Source organism: Apteryx rowi, unplaced genomic scaffold, assembly GCF_003343035.1.
Source record: "Apteryx rowi isolate R43461 unplaced genomic scaffold, aptRow1 scaffold_65, whole genome shotgun sequence".
Lineage (NCBI taxonomy): Eukaryota > Metazoa > Chordata > Aves > Apterygiformes > Apterygidae > Apteryx > Apteryx rowi.
This window is the reverse complement of record NW_020450927.1, coordinates 2,715,745-2,734,967: the sequence shown is the minus strand read 5'-3', so window position 1 is coordinate 2,734,967 and position 19,223 is coordinate 2,715,745. Positions and strand designations below refer to the sequence as shown.

The following is a 19,223-nucleotide window of genomic DNA, read 5'->3' as shown; positions in this document are numbered from 1 at the left end:
GCAGAGAGATGGGGAACTTCTCACTGGGAGAATAGCCACATATAATAGAGATCTATTCTACAGGAGAGATTTAGTATGTTACCAGCAGTGGTAACTTTTCACCTGGGTATCACTCTGTGTGAAATTAAATTCTGATGCATTTGGGAAATGGTCCGTGGAGAGGTGATTAATTCTATTAGAGGACCTAGAGGGAACTCTTTCTTATTTCCCCTGTTAAGGAACAGAAAGAGGAGTCCAGAATCCAGACTGCAGAGTTATTTTTAGAGCTGATCTTTAAAAACTTTTAAATTGCCTTGGGAGCTCCTGTACAGGGCAACCCTAAATGCTACCCATGAGAATCCCCCTGGAAAGACCATGGCCCTCGGGTACATTCCCTTAAGGTACTGTCAGCAATTCCCTCGTTCACACACAGCACAGAACACAATGAGGATCCGTAGGGATGGACAGCACGGTGTAGAAAGACGGAAAGGATCATACACTCAGTTCAATTCTCAGGAGCACAAGGTTACTATTAACATGGCTGTGCTTGTACAAAGGGCCATTTTAAACTCTGTATTTCCTATCATACTGCAGGTTTGATGGCTCTGGTCTGACTCTCTCTTCCCTCCCTTAGTGGCTCCATGGAGATGTACCTGGAACTGGGCATTTCCTGGTACTGCAGCATTTACCTCCCATATTTCAATAGGATAAAACAGAAGACGGTTCTGTTTTCACAACTTTCACTGCACCTCATCAAAAGCTTTCTGATGGTACCAATATGCCTTCATAACAGAGGCATACCAATATGCCCTCAACAGAGTTGAGATGTCAGTGATGCATCACCTTGCAATCAACTGCAGAAGACTTGCCTTTTTTTTTTTTTTTTTAAATAATCTCCCTTCATCCTCTTCCATTTCCTTCAACCATGAGCACATCTCTCTGCTTACTCTGCAATTCAGTTGCATTCCTTGAAAGTTTGCACCCACTGCTTGCTCAAAAAGGAAGGGAGGATTTCTGGCTATTGAGGAGTGAAGCCTTCTCCTTAGTCATCACTAAAGGCAGCTTTCAGTGTCAGCCCCCACTGGAATTCATTGGCAAAAGAGAGTGAAACGACCTCCTGCCTTAACAAGCAGCACGGAACAGAAGCTAAAGGGAGCTAAGAAATGGGTATGAAGCCACCTACCCACACAGGTTGTAGAGAATACAGAGCAATCCAGGGGTAGGAGGAAAGCTCAGATCTGCTGAGTTAAGAATAGAAGCAGGTGGAGTTGGAGGACCAAAGGACATATCCAGTGGATCCAAGGTTTCACCTGGTAGGTGGGCATCAAGCATTGTTAACTTAAGGTTTTTCTGCTATCAGTTTAATTCTGCCTTACTTCAAGTGAAGCTTGTTCTTCTCCCTCTGTAAGCCTTGTCATTACCTACCCCATAGGTTACGATTTCCCAGCTCTTTCCAATTTTTGGCTTTTGAAATGTGGCATGCGACACGGGATACATTCTGCCAGCCTAGACTTCACCACCATATAATATAGAATAGTCCCTCCCTCCATAACTTGCACATGACACTGCTATTAATAATTCCAAGAAAAAGATTTCTTTTCTTTTTAACAGAGCATCACGCTGACTCAGCTGTGATTCACTATGAACCCAGATCCTTTCCTACAATACTGCCTGCCTGGGCTGCTGTTGCTCATTTTTTAATCAGATGTTTCTTCCTAAAAGTAAGGGTTGTCCTGAATTTCATCTTACTGATTTCTAACCATTCCTTCAATTTGTCTAGATCATTTTGAACTCAAAGCCTGCTCTACAGACTGCTTGCAAAATGGCATCCTCCTCAAACATCATAAGATATCCTTTCTTGTATTAGCCAAATTATTAATAAAACTGCACAGATTGCAGAGAGCTTCCAGGACCTGCCAAGAATAACTGTTCTTTGAGAATGGTTTTTCTGGTCAGTGTGACCACACTTTCTAAGTAAATTCCAAGCAAACTCCATCCAAGTTGCACTTACAAGAATGTCCTCAAGGAAAACATCAGCAGTCTCAGCCAAGATGACTGCACCATCTACCCCAACACTCATCCACTGTGCAGTTATCTAGCACAGAGGGATGATTCCCCCTGGATGATGCACACTCAAAGGAAGCAGTCCAAATGTTTCCCTGCCCCCTCCAAATCATCATAGCCTGATCCTTCCTGTCTGGCTGTTCAAAAGCTTTCAAATTGGGAATCCATTCTGCATCCCAGTCTCAGAGACCTTTCCACACACAAAGCATCACACATCAAAGCAGACAAAACACTGCTTTTATATTTCAAAACCATCTGATGGCAGTGCAAGAGTGCCAATGCAGCAAACACTGACCAGCTGACACATCTTTACTGATACAGGGCAGGACAGCTCAGACAGAGCTAACACGTGCTCTGCAATATGTTCACTGCTGTTTTAAAACAGCAGATTACACCAATGGCCCATTCAGAAGATGTCAGACTGTGTTGGCACATGGTCACAATGTGTTGTTACATGGTAATTTTCCCCAAGCCCAAATATCACTAGCCAACTTTCTGGCCAGCCATTGCAAGCTAATTCCAGGCAGAAAAAAAAATCCAAAATTCTTTGCCTATTAAGTTTGTATACAACATAAGACTGAAATTTTTCCTTGCTTTTCAGCTTGCTTTTTTCCACCCAGCTGCAGGGTGACAGAGTTTTAAGAGGAATACATAAAAAATGAGTTAACACTAGCTGCAAATTCACCTGTCTGCACAACGCTGATACGTTTTCCTTCAAAAGTTTTCATCCTTTGACATCTTTGCAGTTTCTCCATGTTCCTGCTGCTGTTTCTCAGCAATAGATAAGAAAACTTCAAAACCTTGCTCTGCACTGGCAATAATGAGATTCAAAAGAAAGATTTTTTTCCATCTTTCTACATAAAAAAATGAATCAGAGCCCAGCAGTGCACAAATATTACTCATGTCGTTGACACTAAGAAAAGGGGAGCTGTGAATAAAAAATGTTAAAAATGAACACAAGGAGCATTGTTTGCATATCGGAAAAATTAATCTACATAGAAAAGTGTAAGAGCCTGCAATTCAGAAAGCAAAGAATTAGGACAGCCCAGCTGAGAATAATTTTCTAGCCAGTTAATTTAATTGCATAAATCATTCCTTTGTTAGCAATAAAGAGATATAATTAAAATGAGATTGCTTCTCATTTCTATTCTCTGGAAACTAAAGGAATTGATTTTGGGGAAAGCATTCTTCCAAATACCAGATCGGCAAATTACATTTACCTTTTTAGAAAGGCTAAATTATTTCACGCTAATATCATGGAGGGTTTAATTAATTATAGATCTGCCATATGATCTTAAAGAAATAATTTACTTAATGCCCACAGAACAGAAGTTTGCAAGTGCATATATTCCTCTGATAGATGGTGTGCAGATTTTTACAAACAGGTCAGAAGTTGAACAGGTGGCAGTCGAGAGAAACAGGAAAAGATATAACAAATGTTTAAAAACGGGGGCTGGTTGGTTAAGATGTACTAGTTTAACGTACTACTTCCTATTTACTTGCATGTACCTGGAGTGTTGTTCTTTGAACCCTCTGAACTGGTTTTCTTCTAAATCTTCTAATGATGATTGTTTGCTGCTCACAAATCTTTAGGACACAATAAGCCTCATCAGGCTAATAATAGAACAACAATCAGAGCAAAAAACCCCACTAACCTCCACCTGTTAAAACAGAATATTGCTTTTGCTGAAAATGGGAGAGGTTGGTCACTCTCAGTCAGGCCTCTAACAAGGCTGTAACACATAATACATTGAAACAGAAGAGTCCCATAGTCATGCCTCTGTCATGCTGCACATCATATGTTGTAGACTCTGCTTTTCCCTCAAAAAGCCACAAACAACCACAGAACTAGAGAGATCACAAAGGCTATTGAATTCCCTCTTCTGCATTTATGGTCAGCCAAGCAATAGGTCTCTAACAGAAGGAAGTGAAAATAGCCTACACTACACGCATACCACACGTCAAAAGCCACACCACATTTCCCAATGTCCTAAAACCTAAGGCCTGCAGAAAAAAAAAAAAAGCCAGAACATGCCACAGAATGAGACTGAAAGCATTGCCAACACTGTAGGTCTCATTGATAGAAAAAAGTGGAAAAGAGAAATAGAAGTTTACCTAGAAATAGGTAAAAATCTCCCCAAATCTTCAGCAGCAGCTAATAGGCCCTCCTACAGAGGAGGAAAACAGCAGCAAAAATCTGTCAGTTTTATCTGGCGGGAACTCTCAAATTTCACAATCGGTTTAAAACTAAGTTTGCAAGCAGGACACCAAAGGCTTGTACTAACACCCTGCCTGTATCATGACCAATTCTTATGGATTCTGGGGAGGATAAAAACCTTAGGAGTTTAGTTAATGGATGAAACTGGCAGCGTAGAAAGGGACTTTCCTCTATATCCTTCTATATTCTTCTATATCCAAGGCTGGGAGAAATCCTCAATCACAAACCTTACAATAGACTGAATTTCCTGCTAGAGGAAATCTTCTCTTCACCTATCAGATTCCTTCCATGGCCTTATGCAAGTCTCTTCATTATTGCAGCTTGCAGGCCTATCTTTGAATTTCACTCCTTTGAAGGTTAAGAACTCTCCCACTCCAAATGTAGTTATAAAGATGGACACATACTGCACCATTTGTTGACCTGTCTTCTCCCACTACCCTCTCCTTGTAACTAATCACCCTGCAGAAGACCTCAGATATGATGGTAAGTCAGGGAAGAAGAAAAAAAGCTTTTCATCTGCCACTAACAGCTGAACTGACTAAAAAGCAAGAGGAAAGAGCTTCATGACTTAAATGGTTAAGTCAGCTATACTTGACTTCTTGCCAAAGCAACCCCAGGCATTCTCCCTGGCCAGGCACACAGGACATACAAGCATCACCATGTCAGGCATCTGACAAGCAGGCGGCATCTAAAGAAGAGATTGAAGCTGTAGGACAGTGGTCAGCGGTTGCAGGACATCCCCATCCCATCAGCACTCTGCCCATTACTCCTAGACTACCTCCAGCACACCCTCATGCCCCTCTGACACCACCATCCTGCCTCCCATTGCAAGCACCTTTCTCCTCCACCAGCAGCTTGTGTTGCAAAGCTCACTCTGCTGTGCCTCCCAGAGGGCTACATGAGAGGCAAGAAGGGAGATGGAGCAGAGGTGATGCTGCTACAGGCAGAAGGCAGGGAACAGACTCCATTTCCTCTGCTGTACCAAAAAGGGTTTTTTCACATCCGCTCAGGGTTTTTCTCCACAAGAAAGAAAGAACAGCCACTCCTTTCTACCTTTAAGATTATTTGTAATTTCATGGACCTTTGTCATGCTCCCCATTCTCTCAGTTGTCCATTTTTTCAGGTAGAAAAATGCAACCCTTGCAATCTCCCTCCACAAGAGCTTCCGCTGACAACATGGATTCTCATTCCCCTCATCTGAGGCTCTCCAGACAAAGGATTGACTGCTTGGTGCAAATTTAAGTCAGGCTACATTCATGAGCTCCCCAAACATCCACAGAAAGTTTTCTACAGATCCCAATCTAAGATACACACTAAGCTGTATCACTTCCAAGAACAACATCATATTATGCAGTAAATCCTCCAGGCTATGGAACATCTCAGTAACATACCTGTCTGGCTACTCTGCCCTCAGTACCAGCTCAGCCCTTCCTCCTCAGGATCTGCAGGAAACAGAAGCTGCCCAGGATCAGCACAGCTTATGATAAATCACTCCTGCATGCAGCCCATCATACACACACACACACACTGCCTCTGCCTCATAAGCTTTTTTTTTTTTTTTTTTTTTTGATGCTTTGGAACAGACAGAACAGAACAGGAACAGCCTTGTCCCAGGAACATCATTCTCCACACAGACCATCATTACATAGTGATAGTACGCCCATCACTATGGAGGATGCCACTAAGGACTGCAGGCAAACTGAGAAAGGGAAGGGTTTTGTATGCAAGAGTTAAATAGCAGATAGATTAGATCTCATTGTTTGAAGTTTCCAGGAAAAGTATTGTGTTGCTATGGAAACCTCAACATAACCTGGGTTTTCCCTCCTTTTGTTTGCAGGGACTTCATTTACTACAAACACTGGCCTCTTCCAGTGGGACCTGCAGCTTGCAAGAAGAAATTTTTTAACGTCCACTTCTCCTTGTCAGTCTATTTTTCAGTACATACCCTTTTGCCACCTCACTGTCAGAACCTCCAAAAGAACTCTTCTTTTGCAACTGGTATAGTATGATCTGCTACCCATCAGGAAACTCAGCTCTTAGAACCCTTGTTCTCTTTCTGCCTGGAGAAAAAAGGGAAAAAAAGGTTACTGGTAACAAAATCCAACCTTCTTGGGCTTCATGACACCTACAACTTCCATTCTCCCAGAGCCAGCAACATACAGCTCTAGTGATTGCAATTTAATACCTGTAAGGAGCTGTCCAACTCTAGGCATACAGGTGTTTACTCTCAAATTCCAGTGGCTCTGCCCACAAGCTTTCTACATAGAAAATGAGACCACACACAAAAGGCAACCTAAAAACCCTAGAATTGGGCTTTGTATTTGCAGCAGGCTGTAATTAGAGCAACAACAATAAAGCAAGGAACATAAGAGCCCCTGAATTCTTCTGTGTTATACCTCAGACTTCATCGGTGTCTTTACACGTACAACTTGAGGATGCCAGATGAGAAATTAGCATCACTACTACAGTCTAGCAAAGAATTGCATACAAGCAATGACATTGGCAACACCCCCAGAAGGGTCATTTCAGCTTACCTGTCACTTCATCTCTTTTTTAGACTATTAACACTTTAGGGCAAAGACTGTCAGAGACTCCGTCGTACAATACATAGCACAACAAAAGCCAAACCTGGTTCTGGCCCATTGGCACTACAGAAATAGAAATGATACAAGATAATAAACTATGACAAAGGAACAAATCCCAACCCATCCCTATCAAATCAGGCAGCGACGCCAAACGAAAACTTGGTCACTACCTTATTTGCAAAACATTGGTACAGTTTTTAAGAGTAGTTATTGGGTTCTACCATTTTAAAGTCATCCTCCTGTTATTGAGCAACAGACTGCAGAAGAACAGCAAGAGGGAGCCCAAACCTTTTGTGTTGAGGAAAGCAGAAGTATGTTGCAGCAGTGTTGATACATACCTACCACTTATTTTCTTGGGTCTCCTAGCATCAAGAAAGTCTACCTTAATCAATACTCTGCAAACACTTTCATAGAAATGTTAGCACTATACATACACCATAAATGAAGAGAGTCCCTTGAAAGCTCCAGACGAGAGACCAACTAAGTCCAAAATGCTATGGAGTTTCATCACCTCCCCTATGGTTCAGTCCTCATTTAAAAGGTCTCAAGAAATGGAGCTCCTCCCATTAGCTTTTCAAAATGAAGTATTTTGCAGACAGAGATATCCTGGATATTCAACTTAGTTTTTCTTGTTTTTATTCTGAGTTATCCCTAGCCGTTTCTTTTATTCTATTATAATCAATTACCCACCAGAATTAGTATCCATGAATACTTGCTTCATCAAAGCCACACAAGCCACTGTGAAACCAAATACTAAAAATCTAGTATTAGCCATCAACAATGACAGGACAATGATTTAGTTGTGTCTTGGCTCTGAGACCAAGGTACTCTACCAATACCCACTAAAGGTACACTAAAGCAGCATAAGAGTCCTAGGATCTGCTGCAGCTTAGAACCATCTTCTAGACTACAATGGCTGGCAGTGCTACAAAACTTTACCTCAGCATCTTCTCACCCCTTATTATGAACGTATATGGGTCTTGTCACCTCCTCTCTGGCCATCATTACAATGCCACGTCTGTAAGTAAATGAGAATGTATGAGAAACATGGAAGATTATCCTTTAGGAGTCTGATGGAAAGGTCAAGGGAATCTTTCCAAAAGGAAAATGTTCCTCTGGATGCACAATAAGAGCATCTGTCTGTCAGATTGTTTTGCACCCATGGCCTCATAGATCACACACATACACTTTACCTCATGCCGACATCAAAACACAGCTCCATGTGTATGAGCACCATATGAGCCTTTCATAGTTCCTTCTAAAGCAATCACCTACACGAACCACAAGAAAGCGACTATTGAGTGCTGGCTTTATTATCTCCTTTCTCTGGACAAGCTCTTACTTCAGCAGCATGAAGGGCCAAATCCTTAGATGGAGTCACCTGTCTATATCTGGTCTGTAGGCAAGGGACTCAGGGCCGGCTAAAGGTGGCTTGACTGCCTGAGCAAGCGTTACTACGGGCATAAAGGCGCTTCACAGCCACATTGCTTTGTAGTGGGACATGATTTCACGGCTACTGACAACCGCAGACCATGCTCCATATCCTCCAGAAGACAACACCAAGAAGGATTCAGTGGCTTTTGATAAGCCACTGAAAGATGCAGCTGCTTGGATAATCTTCTTACAATACTGACCATAAGTCTTCTCAACTTCTATTAAAAAATAAAAATAAAATAAAGCTTTAACTTTTAAATTTATCAGGTCCTGGCTAGTCCTAGAATATACAAGTGTGAAGCTGTGAAATTATTATTCTGGAGCTACAGATTCAGCAAGCTTCCTGTGGCTTCCTTAGCCAAACTGTGCTAGAAATAAAACACCACTACCTGTGACAACAGCCCCACCAAGTGGCCAAACACAGCTATATCTTTCCTCTTCCACCACATCCTACAATCAAAGCAGAAAGGTCCCACAAAGTAATTGTTGAAAAATACAGAACTTTCTGACCTAACTCAGCCCTGTTCACTTTGATTGGCCAACGCCTACCAGAAAGAAGGCTTCTGAGAAAGCTCTGGAAGAGCTTTTTTCCAGCAAGACCTTATTTGAGTGTAGACAGGGCAGGAAAGGAAAGAGAGGCTTCCTTCCTTTACAAGAAGAGAAACAGCAAGGCTCAAGAAGCAGAAGGAGGTATCACAAACAGCCTCTTAACCTTAAGAAGGCTTTGTTCCTGTACACATAATTCTGCCGAGCCATAAGGCTAAGGTGTCCACCCACTTCCCATCTAACCCCATTACTAAATTTTCTACTTACAAAGATTCCAAAGCTGTTTTCAATTCTTCAAAAAATTGGAGCAAAGCCAGGTACTCCCTCTAAGACCGAGTGCTATCCTAGTGGGCAGGATACACTCATCTTCCTTTTCAATAGCTTAGGCGGTGTGTAAAGTCTGTAAAAAGGAAGGGTACGCACAAACAGGAAGTTCAAGTGTGTTGTCCATACATACACTCTGGGTGTTCAAATGTCTGAGCTTGTAAGAGGAGATATTTTCATCTGTGTTAAAATACAACCCTCTCCCACCAGTGCAGCAGCTCCATATTATAAATTGGCTGATAAGCTCCATATCCTCCACTCTGCTCTACCCACATCCCCCCCCTTTTTTTTTTTTTTTTTTAATTCTAAACTAAGTGTTCAGCTCTAAGGAAGAAGGCATTTGAGCTGGCTGTGAACAGACAGACAGACAATCCATCTTAAATTTCCTGCTCCTGGAAACTGACCTCCTGTCTCAGTGATGAGCTGTATTCACACTGGCCTTCTCAGCGACTCTAAGCTGCTCCCTGATCTAGACAGGTTTCCTAGAGGAAAGCTCTAGTAAGATCCGGACCATGCTACATCAGAGCATGAAGCAGTGCCTGGGCACTGCTCTGTGTCAATGTAGGGTGGCATCAGAGTTACCTGGTGGAGGGCACTCTCACCCAGATGTCACCTCTAGCTAACTTCTTCCTTAATACATCCAGATACAGGCTGCTATCTGCAATAGTCTCCAGCTAGAAACAGGCAAGCATAGAAATCTCTCTACTACAAAGGATCTTCCTAAAGGGTTTCATTTTGCCCAAATAAGATGAAGTACATAGAGATACACCTCATGAAATGTTAAGTCAGCCCTGACAGTGTGGGACCTTTGTTTTGGGAGACTGGGGTGTTGAAAGAGGTGGAAGCAAGGGACACAAGAAGTGCTCTCAGTAGTCCAATTTCAAATTAGAAAAAAATTGAGGTACATCTAAGTAGTATCCTTTACATGGAAGAATACTTTGAGTGTAGAAGATGTGGAAGAAGTGTGGAAGATCAGCTGTAAAGAACTGACTTTCTCTTATCTTTCTGCCAGATATAGCTACAAAAAAGTGTTTTGATTTAAAGATAGAGAAAGAATCCCAGGACTAGTTTTCCAACACTAGGAAAACCCCTGAGTAGACCTTTTAACATTCTTAAAATTAGCAACAAAGAACACTACAAATCCTTCTACAGATAACATGTCGTATGTGCTGTCATTGTGCTAACAGATCTTCATAATCCTTATGATCAAGGAAATATCCAGAACAGCAGGGAAAGTCTGGATGGACCACACCGAGAACCTGTTAAATTTCTTTAGGATCATCTCATTGCCTCTTTCAAGCCTAAGTTTGTCTCTTACTGAAGAGGAATACATACTTTCTGGTCCAAAGAGGAACTCTGTATGCAGGCAGAGAAGACAACTCTAGCATGCAAGCAGAGGTTTAGAGCCAAGTTTACAGGGCATTCATAGAAAGATGACTAAATGTTAAACCTGAAATTCTCTGACATAGGTTAGTATGCTCAGATTAGGACCATATTCTGCCCTAGTTTTCCAAAGATCACCAGAAGCAGTTCTGTACTACGAACAAATCAGCCATTAAACAAGCCAGCTGTGGAATAAAAGGTTTGACAATCATTAGTGTCAGAGGCAAAAAGGTTACCTCTCTGAAAGTTGCTTATGACCAAAGAACAACAAGATATTCTCTCACACATAAAAGTTGTGCTAAAAGGAAGAGGTAGGGAGAAGAGTATTATAATAATAAAATAAATTAAGCAGCATTGATAAAACAAGAGTTAAGGACTTTGCTGAAGGAACTACAGCAAAATATTTTTAGCCTAATAGGCAACTGAAATGAGTTAATGCCAATTGCACTGGAAGAAGGTGAGACAGCATACGCATATAAGTGTGCACATGTGAGATTTTAATGCTGGACCACTTACGCCTGTCTCTAAGGCAGTAGGATGCAGAGCAAAGTGTAACTTTTAAAAAAAGTCTGTTACAAGACTGCTTTCCTGTAGGACTGGCTTCTTCATTGCTTGCAAAATAGGGTTAGTAATTAAACATTTGAATCAAGTAAGACCAGAAAGCCCTGCAGCCCAATCACTACAATGTAAATTGCTACAAGCTGCAGACAGGAAGCTTTTTACACTATATAATCTCATAGAACTATAAATTTAAACGATGCTATGCCAAGCTGTATAGCAGCAACTGATACTCCATTAATTTCATATGCTACTTCTATATGAAGCTCTTCTAAAGCCTGATATCACAGACTCAGAAACTAATTCAAGAAATTCTAGCATATTAGGTTCATGAAATCAAGTCCTGCTCTGGAAGCATGTGGCAGAGGCAATTTCTAAGCCTTCACTCACAAAAGGGACTTTGATCAAATTACTACTTTGCTACATTTGAGAAAAACAAAAACCCACAAAAAAAAGCCACACCTGATGATTTGCCAGAGAAGCCAGAAGACTCTCACCCAGAAAACTCCTTTAACAGAGTCTGTCTTATTCAAACACAAGCAATCCATAGTAATCCAAGGCTGTGAAGGTCTCCTCCAGCAAGTCTAGCCCACCTATTCTTTTCTACCAGCTTCAGGATACATCTCAATCTGTAACTTGCTAGTTTCAACACCAGTTTCCCAACAATAAAGAAGTTCCAGGGTTTTCTTGAAGGGGAGAAGCTGCTCTAACCTCTAAATGCTGTTTTTATAGCATCACCAAAACCTCCCAAAAAACTCACTCCAGACTTCTTGGAGAAGTTAAAGACAGAATGCTTAGTTTCTTGACCACTGTCAGGCTGGGACATAGGCTAGACTGAGAAGAGAGGCAGGGGTACTGCAAGAAAGCACAGGGAAAACTCTACACAATCTGTGCTGTCTGTTTTAAGCAATTCAGAATACTGTAAACCTGCCAATGCCTAAAAAACTGATCACAGGATAGCAGTTTTGCACAGACATCAAGTTCATCAGCAAGTGCTGCCAATGAAAAAGCAGCAGCTCCTTGCAGATTTTTTTTTTTAAAAAAAAAAAAGCTCCACTCCCTAAGCCCTAACATAGATTCTAGTCTGACACCTACAGATACTATCTCCGCACTTGTAAATGGAGAACATAATGCTTTAACATACAGCATGGAAGGGGAGATTCATTAAAAATTCACTTTCAAAGCAGAATACTTGGAACATCCCTAATTATTCCATGTGTGCCTAAGTGTGTGGAAATCAATGAAGATTGTTTCTGTACCTTTCATGTACCTAACATCATTATCTCTCGGCAAGATCAGCTACATCAGCAGTTAAGACTTCCAGATCTCTACACCAGAAATTGTTACAGGACACTGCAGGACAGTTGGACTGAAAAGTGCATTCACTCATTTGAAAAAACATTATGTTGTGGTACATAGAATAGCAGCCTACTACATACAGACTATATTTGGTGGAAATGGGAAAACTGTATGAGAAACTGTACTAGGTAAAGATTTGCAACGTAACACAGGTTTTCATTAGAGTATGTATGTCAATGCTGTAATGCAGGAAAGAAAACAACCCCCACACACACCCTTAAATCAAAACCTTAAGTGGGTCTGATGCCTCAGTAAAAAGAGCTTTAAAAGCCATGATCACCCACTGTTCCTAACTCTAGCAAATAAGAGAAACTGAATATTTAACCAAAACTGGAAAGATGCTATCTACACAGGCTTGAAAAACAACCCCCCCGTCATTATAAAATACCTTTTATTAGTATCCATTCTTATGAACATACAAACCAAATTTTATTTTTCAGTTAGAATCTTATGCCAAGTAAAGAACAGTCAGTTGGGAGAGAGGGGAGGGAGAAAAACATAACAGAGAAATAGGGTTAAATATCTTTATATCAACTATTTTAAAAATTAACATTTTATATTTATTCTAATAATCAAAAACATTTCCAAAGCACTGTAGCAAATATTAAGGACCATTGCAAGCTAATGTCCCAAACAGAGACTTACCCTAAACAGACACAAAAGAGTGTTCAATACCACACAGGGCAGAAACAATGAGTTCAAGCTTCTAGAGACACTGCAACGTTAACTAAAATGACACCCTTGGGAGTTCTCATAGTCACTAATGTTCATGAATAGAGTAAGCTAGTGTTTACATGGAAGACACTACTGCTTCATCAGAATTTAATCATAATTGAAAAATAGAAGTAGAATATATTACTGACTTATTTTGAACAGTGAGTCCATTCCGGCCAGACCAAAGCCACAGGTTGTCAAGATCAACATCTGCAGAACAATATCTGCAAAAGCAGAATTCCTTCTAAATGGAAGGATTCCTTCTAAGTGGAAACAACTTGGTGTTAGCAACACTTGCATTCTTACGACTAAAATCAGATACTGACCAAAACAACAAACACTGGTTGAACCAAGTCTTTCCTTATCCACATTAGCTAGCTGACAACACCAGGATCTGCCTATAAAGCTAAATGTCTTTTGACATGGTTTTTGAGAAAGTTGCTTTTTGCCTTGAGTAATGCATCCTACACAAAGCATAAGCTTTCAGGTTCAGATACAAGCATAAACATAATCCAAATGGAGTAGAAGTGAAGGCAGGTTTAAGAACTACTTCCAGGAGTCTGAACTCCAAGTAGCCCCTTCTTCAGTTCAGCAATTTTATCTTCTCTTGAGGCTGCATAACTCTTTGCTGTCTTTATGAGAGAGTCATGACGCTTCTCCAACCCAGCCTTCAAATTAAGGTATATCTCCTAGGAAGAGGAGATAAAGGAAGAAAAAAGAAGAAGAAAAAAAAAATCCATCAGCAAAGGTTTATGCTTTACAGGGATTTAAGTGACAGTGGGTCTGGTGGTCCTGAGTGATTTCAAAGCTATCTTGCCCCTGGCTTAGGAAAAAGCATCCACAGAACAGAGGAAAGCTATAGCACACCAGAAACATAGGTGTAGCCACAAGCAAACTCCCAGTATTATGATTCTATTGCAACTCTGATGCTCACAATACTATGATTGTCAGGCCCAGTATTCACACTGCTACTATCCCAATCTGTGTCAGCCTGTGTGACCAAGCCCTCCATAACTGTGACTGCTACCATCCTCCTCCAGCAGAGACAGTACTCCAGCAGTGAACAAAGAGGAGATGATGGGAGTATCATGATACAGAAAAGCACATCATGAGCTACTGGTACAGTATCTGTCACTAGAGCAAGGGAAGACAAGTTTAATTTCACCTCCTAAAATGCTGGGTAATCACACCATCTCACAGGCTTCTCTTAGGTCTGCAAAGTCCACTTCTCCTGTGGGCTGTCACGCACAAGCCCTATTGCCCCTGTGGAACCACAAGCAGAAAATGCCCTCCTTCCAACTATCCACCTTAACTACCACCCGCTTAGCTTACTGGTTCTGCAAGGCCAATGAGACTTCCTTCACCTCCAGCTACTTCTTAACCACAGGAGCGGACTTTAACACAGCCCAACTTGAAGTCAGTTTTAAAAATTCCAAACAGGATTCCTTTAAGAAAAAAGCTCACCTTGGCTTTCATTTCTTCTTTTTCAGCATTCTCATTCAACTGCTGGATTTTGAATCTTGTCTGTTGGATCTCTTTATGAATTGCCGTCACTTTCTCATATACAGCCCCTCTCTTTTCCTGAACTCTGTTACAATACCTAAAGAAGAAAAATTATGAAAACTAGTGCTAAGCCATTCAACTGATTAAACATTAAACTCAACTCCACATGCAGAGCTTGCATCTTACGAACATGAAAATAGCAGTTCTAGAGTCAATGCTGTACAAGATTTACTTGCCCTGCAAGCACAGCTAAATAGATTCGTTTCCATCACACTGTCAGAAAGCTTTTCTCATCCTTAAAAATCTAGCACTGCTTAGCTACAAAAAAATTAAATTTAAAGAGGAGTTACGGGTATGCATTGAAGATGCTCAATTGTTGTCAGTCAAGGCAGCTCAAATGACTCCAGCGACACTGGCCCAGCTCAGAGCAGCAACCAGCTGGACGCTGTATCTTCCTGCCTTTGAGTAATACAGTGCAGACTTCAGCGGAGAGCCCTGTCCAAAGGTCAGCAACCCACCGGACCAGGGTTAGAAATGATATAGCTGCACTTCACATCTGAGCATAGCCGAAAGCCACACTTTCTCCTCAGCCTCAAATCCCCTTTGATCAAGTTACAGCTCCAGTCCCACATACCAATGTTATATCCAACTTCAAGCCTATCCTTTCCCTGCATCTCAAACATAAGCACCATGTCAAGCACCCTAAATTCACCACCTCAGCCAATCCACCCAACCTTTATTTATTCCCAAGCCTCCACCCTGTGCAGCCCTTGCGAGTCACAGGCAAAGATACACATCAACACCTAAAGTTTCATACATAAAGCATGTAGTCATTCACTCTTCTGGCAGAGAGAAACTGTTCCTGCACTGCCCACAATTGCAGAAAACAGAATTTTCCCTGGCTGATTGAGGCATGACATGAGCTTTTACAGCTACCAAGGACTATCACAACTCTTGCCATCTTCCAAATCTTTGTCAAAAGACATCCTCAACCCTGCTGCCAATCCACAACATAATTGCATACATAATAATTGCTACCTATGCACACACTTTATCTCCCTGGGGGAGGAAAAAAAACAGGACATTCACTCTCCAGTGGTGCATTAAGTATTTAGATAGTATACTAAACACAGTGTGACAGAACAGAATAATCCTTAGGCCAAATTTATATAATACTAGCAGTTTGGCACCACAAGGTTTAGTAGTTCATTTCCCCTCTCCTAAACCCACTAGGGAAGCTGCTTGTTCCTCTCCCACTGAATACAGGAGAAGCAAAGAGGAGAGGAGCAGGAAGTTCTGAACTGACAGACCCCAGATTTCTTGTAGTATGGAGCCATCACCTTAGAATTGCAACAAACAGGAACAAATAATATCTCCCTAACTTGCAGATAAATTCAGATAGCTTCAACTGTGAGCTGCTGTGTAATCAGCAGAGGATTAGACTAGGAGCAAGAAATCTGCTCCTACTTCAAGTGCAAAAAACACCCACCAATTTATACAGACAGTTTGTATAATAATTACAGTTGGAACTACAGATGGAACTGTAGCAGCTGCTTTCTCTCAAGAATGGCTGGAATCACTTGTTTTCAAACTTGCCTACTTACACCTTTCTATCTCAAGGCAACAGTCAGGACAAATTCTCTTACTCATCAGTGAAAACTTGTTTTCAAGCCAGGGTTACCTCCCTTCCCCTCTTTCTTACCAAGAGACCTAATTTCAACACTCCAGGGAAATATCTAATACATCAAAAATGGATAAACTGGCAGCAACTTTTAAAATAAAGGAGCATTAAACTACATTATTTTCATTCTTGATTTAATTAAAAGCTATTTTTCCTTCCAGTCTAGCTTAGCTGGTACAATACACTATATAAGGAGCAAAGGAGGCCTGGTAATCTTGCACACCACTAAAGCCTTTCAGCATGACTCTAAACCTTAGTTACCAATCTCAGTTATGTGGAAAAAGCCTTTCTCCACCATACTCAGTCTACTCAGGCAATGATTTTCCATATTTCCTTTGTATCTTCCAGTATACAAAAATTGTTGTTTAATAAACTTTCTCCACTACATCTCAGCACTTCTAATCTCACAGTGACACCATGACCTTGCATTGACAATACTGCAGTTTGCTACTGCAGTCACTGCTGCGCTATAAATATTGCCTTGCGACTTGCCTTTAGCATAAAGTAGGAAGGAAGATGGGCTGAAAGGCTTTGATCAAATGACACTCTTCCTTTTGTTTTAGAAGCATCATGTCAGGATAATACTCCTCTGAGATACAAGCCCCATTTCCCCATGGGTCTTGAACATCTTTGATAATGAGCAAAAGTGGCAAGGGAAATTATGAAAAATTCATGAAAGGCAAATGGGGCTTTGTTGAAGTCTGATAAGTTGGAAAATTATCCCAATGTGACATTCTCTTTAAGAAGATAAAAGAATCAAGAATAAGCATTATAAATTAAATTAGTAATCCAATAGAAGAATTGCTGTCAAGTCACATTGCAATTATTGATTTGAGACCCCAAGTCCCTGCCTACAGCATTACTGGTCTTCATACAAAGCTATCCCACATCACTCATTTTCTTCTTATTGCTAAGCTATGTCTGGTACAAACACATGAACTTTGGTAGCACCTAACCAAGATAGTAAGTAGCATCAGGCAGAAATGTCAACTCATCCATACTCAAATACAGTGTGCTTATATTGCTCAACATCTTCACGCTTCTTTTTTATCCGTATTTCAGTTGTAGATAGCTTCTCCTGCTTTGCAGTGACCAGTCTCTTTAAGGACATTTCATCTGTCTTCCCCTTTTTCAGCTCTATCTGGGCACTCTCAAACTGGTCCTCTAGATTTCTGACCTGGAGTATGCAAAAAGCATTGAAAAACATAAATGGGGAAAAGTGTTAAAGCAATATACCCTATTAGAAGTTTACTAAAATTAGAGTTGGCTTCCTACTTTTAAAGAGATCTAATTGCTAATTAATTCTTCCTATAAAATCCAAGCTCCCTAATCTTTATCCTGTATGAAATACATCTGAATGGTTAAGATCACATCAATTAGTATGACTTACAGAAACTACTATATTCTGCTATAGTTCTTAGTCAAGAATAATTGAACATATGCTGTACAAATATCCAGAAAGACTACATATCATTTTTCAAATCTCAATAATTGCATTTTTCCTAAAACTGAATAGTAATTAGGAAGGTACTGTATTGTGACAAACATTTCACCAGTGAAAGACTGGCTTGGTAATATCAATAAAATTAGACACATTTAAGACATGACTGTCCTTGAAGTAGTAATTTTTGCTCTTAGTTTCTATACTACAGGCAGAAGAGACTAACCCGCATTTTCCTCCTCCTCCATCATTTCCTACCAATAACCCTAAGACAGTTCAAACTATTTTAGGTCAAGTTTCTATGGCAACAGGGACTTTGACTATTAAAGGTGGTCAATAGTACATTAGTTAGTGATGTGCAGCAAAGCAACAGCTATGTTTTACTGATGTTTCTTAAACTGAGATTGAGTTACCAGAATTCTTTCTTTTTGGAGCAGACATGAGATGGGAACTTTCAGGATACAGATGTTTAATAATGATCACCTGTCTTGCTTTGACATTAAATTCCCCTTAACTAGATATAATTTTTGTAATACAAACCTCTGATAATACACTGGCCAGTCTCTCCACATTTGCTCCCTGTCTTTCCATTTTCTTTTGGTATAACTGCACCTCCAATTGGCATGATGGCAGAATCTCAACTAGGTCTCGATAACCTTCATATTTCTCTATAACCTCTTGCTAAACAAAAAATGAAACAAAAAAGCACACACAAGGTTTAATAGAAATGGCTTTGGGGGTTGGAGGTTATTTTGTTCTGGTGCATATTGACTTTTGTATCCATTCCCTCATTGTCTAATGTACATGGGAATTAAGAAACACAATTAGTTGTTGCCAAAATGAAGTTTTCAGTTTACAAACAAAAGCATTTATTCTGGAGAGGAGAAGAAAAAAAGAAAAAAGTAAGGACATGAGAGTGTTTTACGCTGTACTAACCAAATTGTTACAAAAGCTATAAGGACAGAAAAAAGTTATACAGTGGAGAAATTCTGTACTGATAAAACAGTAGTTACATGAGACAAAAACAGATGTCTGGAATTACAGCAATAAAAGTTCCATCTCTTGGAACAAAAATACCTAGGGAGAGAAAGTTAGGCAAGTTTCACTGATGCATGAGCAGCTGTGAGCAGCAAACATTTAAAGATTGGACATTGTGCTTTTTTTTCCATAGTAACAAGCTAGGAAAAGAACTCAAGAAAATATTCAGTATACTAGTAGAGACAGCCATAAACTACAGAAATAGCAAGTAAGAACACAAATCACATGAAGCATCTGTTCTAAAGTCCATAGTATTTGTGAGCTGCCAAAATAATGTCACCTCTTGAGAGCAGGCAGCTAGGCAGGTAGAAAGGATTAGAGTTCTACACCTAGTTTTGTAAATAAACAATTACTCATTAGAGACAAAGCACCAGTGATTGCAAGCCTGGTTTTTTT

General features: G+C 40.4%; 1 protein-coding gene across 2 annotated transcripts in view; it reads right to left on the bottom strand.

The window, feature by feature from the left end:
- Positions 1-12,859: 12,859 nt before the first annotated feature.
- The window catches only part of NUF2 (NUF2, NDC80 kinetochore complex component), a 16,581-nt gene continuing 10,217 nt past the window's right edge, over positions 12,860-19,223 (bottom strand). For both annotated transcript variants that reach the window (XM_026084682.1, XM_026084683.1), the window contains 4 exons: positions 18,330-18,470; positions 17,350-17,525; positions 14,629-14,764; positions 12,860-13,853 (listed from right to left, as the gene is read on the bottom strand). In XM_026084682.1, the coding sequence (XP_025940467.1) occupies positions 13,704-13,853; positions 14,629-14,764; positions 17,350-17,525; positions 18,330-18,470 (603 nt within the window). In that variant the 3' untranslated portion in view covers positions 12,860-13,703. The remainder of the gene's footprint in view (positions 13,854-14,628; positions 14,765-17,349; positions 17,526-18,329; positions 18,471-19,223) is intronic.